An 8,123-nucleotide genomic window follows, 5' to 3' on the forward strand; every position below is an offset into this window, starting at 1 on the left:
TTTAAAAAAAAAAAAAGTAACAGAAATCCAAAGGACAGGACAAAGCTTAGCAGTCACCTGGAGCTGGGGGAGGCAAGGGCGGGCAGGTTTTTTTTGGGGGGGGGGAGTTTAATGAAGATGTTCTGGTGTTCTAGTGGTGATGGTTGCACAACTCTGAGTACACTAAGAAGAATTGAATTGTGCGCTCTAAAATAGTGAACTTTATCTCAAAGCAGTTACTAAAAGCAGTTACTAAAACACAATGCGGGGCGAGTTGCAGCGTTGGTGGGGAACGGGGTGGGCCTCATTGAGGAGGTGACATTTGAGCAAGAACTTGAGAGAGATGCCCTTTCCAGACAGAAGGAACCTAGAAGGAAAACCGTTTTGAAGTTTTCTGTTTTCTTATATATTTGTGAGACTTCCGCACCCTACTTATGTTCGTGGGGTGTTTTATGTTTATTGCATATCCTTTAGGACGAAATATTTTGCCAAAACAAGGGAAGAAATTGCCCCGCATTTGACAGATGTGTTCATTCTGTCGCATCTAGCGCGGCGGGATAAACAGGAGGGCGACCCTGGGTCCTGGGACCGCCCATCGCCCGCCCCCGGTTGTCTTCTGAGCCGAGGCCGACTCCGCCTCGGACTCCGCCCACTGGTTATATCCGACACACGCCCCGCCCCCGGGGCGGAACAGTGCGCATGCCTAGTAAGGCGTCACGCATGCGCTCTCTCCCTTGACCTCTGACCCGCCGGCCGCCCTTGAGTTGGAACCGTGGGGCTAGGGAGCCGGAGCCCGCGACTCCGAGGCGGAGCGGCCACCATGGTGAGCCTTGGTTAGGGCCCTGCTGAGCGGGAAGGGAGGCCGTTTCGGGGCTGGGGCCAGGGCGGCGAACTCTGGCCGGGCTGCGGGCGGGGCGCGCCGCCTACGTGCCCGGGGGGAATTGGGTCCGGGGGCGTCGCACCGGGAGGACTGCGGCGGGCTCTGGCGGCCCCGGGGCCACAGAAGGCAGGGCGGGCCTGGCCGGCCTGAAAATGCCCAGCGGAGGCGGTCGCCATGTGCGCACAGCCCCCGCGCGGAGACCTGGCCCGGGAGTCCCTGCGCAGGCTCGCAGCCAGTTGGTGGTATCGCCCTGTAGTACTGTCCCTGTTTGAAAGCTGACGAAACGGGCTCCGAGACTTTGCCAAGAAAGTAGCACACCCGGGGCTTCACCAGGCCCCGCGACACCGAAAGCTGAGCGTTTCTGCGGTACCATTGGCACCCGGAGCCGGTCCAGAGAGCTGGGCCGGACTGGCTGCGACAGGTCACCTGGGGACCCTTTTTAAAAACGCAGTGTCCTTAGTTCTGTCCACGGAGGTTCTAGAAGTCCCCCCGGGTGATTGAAGCAGTCGGTTTGGGAAGCCACTTCTTAACCAGTAGTAAGGATACCCTAAGGGCTTGCAGGTGCCAGGCCCTGAGCTGAGGCCTCATGTGGGTTTTCTCATTAATGCTTATGAAATTCGTATGGTCCTTGTCCCCTTTTCACTGAGGAGGACCCTGAATGCCAGGGAGTTTGATTCCTCCAGGGTCATTTCATCCAGCGGTGTCAGAGATGAGTGTTGACCTGGTCACTGCCGTGTTTTTTGACGACCTACAATGAAGCCTCCAACCGGGTCCCTGTCATGCATTCCTGGGTGTCACTCTGAGCCACCCTTCAGAGCCAGATAAAATGTTGCTCTTGAGGAGTTTGTATCCCTAAAGGAGGAATTGGGCAAGTCTGTAAAATATGACAGCTTGGTAATAGGATAAGATCGTGTTCTGAGACGGTTTCACTGGGGTGGGGAGCGGTACCATCTTAAAGGATGTTGGGTTTTGACAGTATGAGAGTAGTAGGGAGGGCATTCAAGGTTCATGGGTATGGTGTCGAGGGGGTGACAAAAATGTACTGGAACTAGTGATACTCTACTTTTTAGTGTATTTACAGAGTTTGTGAAGACACTAACATCGCTGAGTATTTGAGAAGAGTGACTTATGTGTGAATTGGGAGACATCGGGGTAAAAGTAGTAAGAGCCAACTTAAACGTAGATGGTATGGCTGCAGGGCAGAGAGAGGTGAGGGGAGAGAAAACCAGAGAAGTTATTTGGAGTTAGAGCTGAGAATGCCCGCCTAAGAAGTGGACTGAGTTTGTAGGCAGTGACTGTGGAGAGTTGTGTGACAGAAGCCCTCCAGCAGAGGGAGCGGTAGGAACGGGAATTTGGAAACCCTGTCTGGGGGCATAGAGTTTTTGCCAAGGGTGAGCTGGTTGTCATATTCATAGAAATGCCAGTCAGGCTGCCATGCCAGCCATAGGTGGGGGCCCCAGGCATACCATGGTCCTGACTGTTCTCCTGCCTTGTTGTGATGCCAGAGGCTGTTTGCGGGGGCTCTGGGTGAACAAAGCCCCCCTCCTACCTCAGTGCATCGTTGAGAAGGAGGTTAGGTTCGGTGGCAGTCTCTGCCCACTGGCCCAAGAGCCTGGAACTGGGCTTTTTTTTTTTTTTTAAAGATTTTATTTATTTATTTGACAGAGATCACAAGTAGGCAGAGAGGCAGGCAGAGAAAGTGAAAGGGAAGCAGGCTCCCTGCTGAGCAGAGAGCCCGATGCGGGACTCAATCCCAGGACCCTGAGATCATGACCTGAGCCGAAGGCAGCGGCTTAACCCACTGAGCCACCCAGGTGCCCCCTGGAACTGGGCTTTGAAGGGAACATTGCACATGGGTCTTTCTGAAAGCCAGGTTCCTTTCTTGATGCACTTAACATGAGATAAGCCACATTCCCAAAAGTCGCCCGGTGCTTGGCTGTGCCCTTCTGCTCTTGTCCTGAGTTGGATGCCATGTCAGCTGGTTGTTCTTGTCCAGGGTCTTCAGGCCCAAGTGTCAGTCAGTGGACTATGGGATGTTTTGGGACTTTCTGGGAGAGGCCTCAGCTAGTGGCAGTCTTCCTCACTCCTTGTCACTAGCAGAACTCTGAGCGTGGCTGATCCATAGCTGGCGCTGGGTACTGAATGAGCGGATGATCCCTAGACCAGCAGGGTCTCGTCCAGAAGCGAAGGTTAAGGTTGGGCTGCTTTGAACCTGCCACTGACTGCCTGGTTGGTTTTACGTGGATTGCCTCCTGAGGACCTTGCAGCCCTCCTGTGAGGAAGGTATTATTTTCCCCAATTTGCAGGTGAGAAAACTGAGGTTCCGAGTGGTTGAGTAATTTTCCCAGGGCCACACAGCTAACTAGAAAACAAGCCAGGAGTCTAGGTTATATCTCCAAAGCAGCCTTCTCCCTCCTCTTCTACACTGCTTCTCACTGCCCTTGGCACATAGCCTGGTTTTTTGCAGCCTTCTCCCCTGAGGAATCAGCGGATATGTCAAATGAGTTGCCTCATTGGGAAAAGCTGTTACTCCATAGTGTCTGAGCTTTGTTAAGTTTTGTGAAACGAAGAAGTGTAATAGATGAAAAGCAACGTTTACTGAGCACCTATTATATCACCAGGTTCTGTGCCAGACGCTTTACAAGCATTATCTAATCGAATCCCTGACAGCCCTGTTATTGGGCACATTTCACAGGGGAGGAAATAGGCTGAGGGAACCTGAGAGTTTGTGTCGGGCACACAGGTGATCCCAGAGGTCGCCTATATGACCACACACCATACTTCCTCCCCTGGAGAGGCCTCAGCGGGCCAGCCAGGCAGCCTGCTTAGCCAGCCGGGATGGCCTCTGAAACCGCAGGCCCCCCGAGCCACTGTGCAGCCGTGGCGCTCCAGCAGTGGGAGTGACCGGGCTGTAGTGGTCTGAAGTCTGCAGTTGTGGCTGAGGAGCTGCCCCTCTACCTTCTCAGTAGTACCTTCTCAACGTTCATTACTGAGCAGCAGCCACTCCTCCGGGCAGAGAAGTCAGTGGGCAGTACTAGCCAGAGCTGTGGGGCTGCCGTTGGGCGTGGGGCAGCAGATGAATGCATGGTCTGAGGCCTGAAGGGTGTGCAGGCCGAGGGAACCCTCTGAAGTCACCTACGGGCCTGTCACCCTCTCCATGCCCCAGACAGGACCAGCAGTCCATCCAGGAACCTCCTCTCCCACTCGGGAGGGGCTTTGGGCTTGGAGGGAGAGGTTAGGCAACTTCCCAACCCGCAGTGTGCCCCGTGTTTGTCTTGCCACCCACAGCACAGCTGGCTGCGGCCCTACCCCCTCCCTTTGATCACTAAAGAGTCCTCACTGAGCTTTGCTTTTTAGTGTGAAATACAGGACTTAGGAAATTTCTACTTAGTTGTGAAATCCAAAGCCACTTCCATTTATTAATTACTGCTAACGTCCCAGAGCCAACATCCCACTCCGCCCATAAGGGCAGGTTCATTGGAAGCCAAACCAGGCCAGTTTGGGAGTCCGGATTCCACTGGAATCTGACAAGCCCCTCTTTGGCTGGGTTCTTGGTCCTGGTCAGGTTGCTCACTTGCCCTCCCTGTAGGATCCTGTGTGGGGTGGGCAGCCTGGAGATGCCACAGCAAACAGCGCCAGTTTGGGGTTTCCTACCCACCTTCCCCTTGAGGACTAGCCATGTCCTCAGGCTGATCATTAAACCTCTCTGTGCCTGGTGTCTTGAATTTTGGGGTTGAATGGCACAGTAAGTAGAATACGGTGACTGGCACCCAGGCTCGGTTGATACCTGTTGAGTGACAACGTGTGATGACAGACGAGTGCAAAGAAGAGAAAGGGAAACCACGGGAGGATGCCCGTGAGCAGTGTCGACCCGCAGTGAGTGCTCTCTGGGTCCTCCGCACACCCTGCTTTGTGCTGTCGCACACACAAGGCTCAGGGCCATTGCCACATGTGCTGTTTGTGTGTAATCTCTGTTCTCAGTCGGTCTGTACAGTTTCCTATCTCAGCCACCTTTTTACCCTTAACCTCTAACGACCTTACACGTCCCCTGTGCTCTAGGTTGCTCCCAGGACAACCTTTACACTTTCTCCTGTTGGGCTCGCCCTGGTCCCACTGCTGAGAAAGCCCCGATACTCCCTTCATGATTCCATCTGCCCTCAAAATCCAGCCCAGGAGAAATATCTTTTCTCTGAGTTTCCATCTCATCTTGAGGCTTTCTTCCATTGCCTTTCTGTCCTCCTGGGCATGGTTCATGAGACTCTTCTGTACTGGGTTAGAAAACTGTGCTGCGCCAATGTAGACGCTTCCCCATTGGGCGGGTCAGTGTGCAGGAGCTCTGAGGGCACAGCTGGCTTCCGCGGATCCTTGTAGGCCGGGTGCTGAGCAGAGCTTATGGGACTCTGCACGGGCTTGAACCAGTGGAGGAGCTGGTGGCCAGTCCTGTTCTCCCTCAGCAGCTGGCCCTCCATATCTTTGTCTCAGTAGCAGCCCCCCCCCCCCCCCCGTGGGCTTTTTGCTGCTTGAAGGTGGAGAGTCTTGTTCACTTTTGTTGTGTTAATTGGAAGGGTGGTCACTAATCTTGGGAACTGAGGAGGCTCCTGGCTCCCTGAGTTTCCCGGCTGGTTGAACAGAGGTGGGAGCTGCCAGTCTCAGGAGCTCAGAAGGGACATGCAGGGCGAGTTAATGGTCTGGGCGCAGCCACTGGGCCCTGCAGCCCCATCACCTCAGCTCCTCCCCTCCTGTGTGAAGGCCGTTGGCAGGGGGTGGGGGGGTCCTGTCTGTCCCTGGGGACTCCCTTGGGTTCACCCCCAGCCGTCTGTCCGGTGAGCACCTGAACCACCCAGAGCAGAGGCTCTTTTTCAGGGTATTTGGAACAAGTCACCTGTGGCTGCTGCTCTGTGCTTCATCACCTCCGAGACCTTGTCACTCGGCCGCCTTTTCCAGGGTCCCATCTCTAGAATGCAGCCTGCTAACCAGGTACCTGCTTTGTCCACAGGCCAAGTACCTGGCCCAGATCATTGTGATGGGGGCGCAGGTGGTGGGCAGGGCCTTTGCAAGAGCGCTGCGGCAGGAGTTTGCAGGTAAGGCTCTGGGGGTGCTGGCAGCTCTGGCCCAGGTCACATTTTCCCATCTGTGGCCGCTCACTACGGGCCCACAGTGAATGCAGAGACCCTCAGCAGCCTGGGGCATTTCCTGGGGGTGGGGGACATCATTGGATTTTGGGACATTCTCATGAAAGGGAAACTTGGGGGGGCGGCTGGGTAGCTCAGTGGGTTAAAGCCTCTGCCTGCCTCTCTGCCTACTTGTGATCTCCATCTGTCAAATAAATAAAAATAAATAAAATCTTTAAGAAAGAAAGAAAGAAAGGGAAACTTGGTTGACATGAACATGGAGGCAGGAGGTGGCAAGCTGGCTCACCTGGCCACCTGTTTTTGTAAACAGTTTTACTGGAACACAGCCCTACCCTCTGGTTGCTTATAAGGCAAAGTCACATAATTGCAACACAGACTCTAATTGCTCTGCAAAGCCTAAAACGTTTATTCTTTGACCCTTTAAGAGAAAGTTTGGTGGCTCCTGATTCTAGGGTCACTGAAATGGAAAAGGTCACCTGAGCCACTTGTTTTGCCGTCTATGAAACTGGTGGGTGGCCAGGTCTCACCTGAGCTGTTATTACCTCTTCCTACCTACAGCTTCGTCCTGCTTCCCATTGTAGCCTAAAGCTCCCCAACTTGCTGTCACTTGGGATGAGGGGTTAGGGGAGAGGAGTGGGACAGGGCCATCTCATGGTTTTGGTTGGCACCAGGTACCAGGGTTGGGGACCAGAACCTGCTCCTGTCCTCCAGTGGGCTCAGACTTCACTTCATAGACTCCCCACCCAACCCTCCCAAAAAATCCACTCCTAGAGAGGGGATGCACCCCGTTCCTGCGCGTGTCTTCTCCCATGCCAACTGGCATGCTGCGCTGCCTATGTGGAAGGCCCAAGGGATCCTTTGGGCCCCTGAGGGCTGAGCACTCACCAGTGTGTCCACATAGCCAGCCGGGCGGCAGCTGATGCACGAGGACGTGCTGGACACCAGTCTGCAGCTGCCTCTAACCTGTCTGGCCTCAGCCTCCAGGAGGCCCAGCAGATTCTCAATGTCTCCAAGCTGAGCCCTGAGGAGATCCAGAAGGTGAGACTACGAGGCTGGCTCGGAGGTGGGTCTTGCCTGGGCAGACCAGAATGGCGGCCTGAGGGGTCGGGCCACCAGGATCAGGAAGAGTGAAGGTGGCTCGGCGGAAAGAGGCGGGTGTGGAGGCTGTGGCTGCAGCCAGCTTGGACTCCCAAGTTGTGGGAGCTGCTTGTCACTCCATTTTTACGCCCGAAGCAGGCAGTGGCACAGAACTCCTTCCCCCCGTGGGCACCTGTCCACTTCTCTGTCCCCTAGCAGTGACAGTGGCTTCGGGGTTACATGGGGGGACACGTGGGGCGTCAGGGTTGAACCCTCTGGCTTTCCTTCTTTGTCATTTCCTAGCTTCCCCTGCCTCTGTAACCCAGAGACCGCACACCCTCTCACCGTCTCCCCTCCTCTGCAGAACTACGAACACCTATTCAAGGTGAACGATAAGTCCGTGGGTGGCTCCTTCTACCTGCAATCCAAGGTGAGTGCTCTTCGATGCTGGGAGGAGGGCACGCAAGGGGGCCTCTTCTCACTGGGGCCCCTCATTTCTAGGAAGTTCAGAACTTGGCAGGCAGGAAGTTGTGCCCTTCCTTGGTGCCCCAGCCTCAGGGAATACCCCCTAAATTGCCATTCCCTCCAGCTACCTCAGCTCCATGGGGCCTAGCCGCTTGGGCTGAATTGCCTGGGCCCTGTGTCACCTGGACAGTGGCCCTCCCAACAGCCATGGCTTTGCGGGAACAGGACCACTAGCTGATAGACAGCAGGGTGTGCCTGGGCCCTGTCCCCCCTGGGAGTGCTGGGCACTGATAAAGGAAGCACTTGTGTTTCCCAAGCTGTTAGCTTAGACATGCCCGCTGCTGTGCAGGGCCTGGGAAGGGCAGAGGCCCATCCCACTCACTGTCCTGCCTGGTTCTGATTCCCTCCCCAGGTGGTCCGAGCCTGGGAGCGCCTGCAGGAGGAGCTCAGGATCCAGGCCCAGGAGAACAGAGAGAAGGAACAGATGCCCAAAACGTGACCGCTCAGCTCGCCCCACTGCACCCTGCCCACCTCCTTTAATTTATAGTTTGGTAATAAATGTCCTTTCTGCATTTCTCAGTGCACACATC

At 55.2% G+C, this 8,123-nt stretch overlaps 1 protein-coding gene across 3 annotated transcripts in view; it reads left to right on the forward strand.

Annotated features, from left to right (window-relative positions):
• Window positions 1-8,123, forward strand: part of LOC132026948 (mitochondrial import inner membrane translocase subunit TIM16) — a 66,605-nt gene that overhangs the window by 57,878 nt on the left and 604 nt on the right. Inside the window, exons 1-5 of one of the 3 annotated variants that reach the window (XR_009407039.1) lie at window positions 694-802; window positions 5,856-5,940; window positions 6,893-7,029; window positions 7,433-7,498; window positions 7,946-8,084. Coding sequence is in view for 2 of the 3 variants with exons in the window: in XM_059415449.1 (XP_059271432.1) it covers window positions 800-802; window positions 5,856-5,940; window positions 6,893-7,029; window positions 7,433-7,498; window positions 7,946-8,032 (378 nt within the window). In the remaining variant the exon portion in view is untranslated. Of the gene's footprint in view, window positions 1-693; window positions 803-5,855; window positions 5,941-6,892; window positions 7,030-7,432; window positions 7,499-7,945; window positions 8,106-8,123 lie in introns of those variants that run through there. The other 2 variants (XM_059415449.1, XM_059415450.1) reach the window with 2 other exon arrangements.

The sequence above is a fragment of the Mustela nigripes genome, chromosome 11 (assembly GCF_022355385.1).
Source record: "Mustela nigripes isolate SB6536 chromosome 11, MUSNIG.SB6536, whole genome shotgun sequence".
NCBI classification, from domain to species: Eukaryota; Metazoa; Chordata; class Mammalia; order Carnivora; family Mustelidae; genus Mustela; species Mustela nigripes.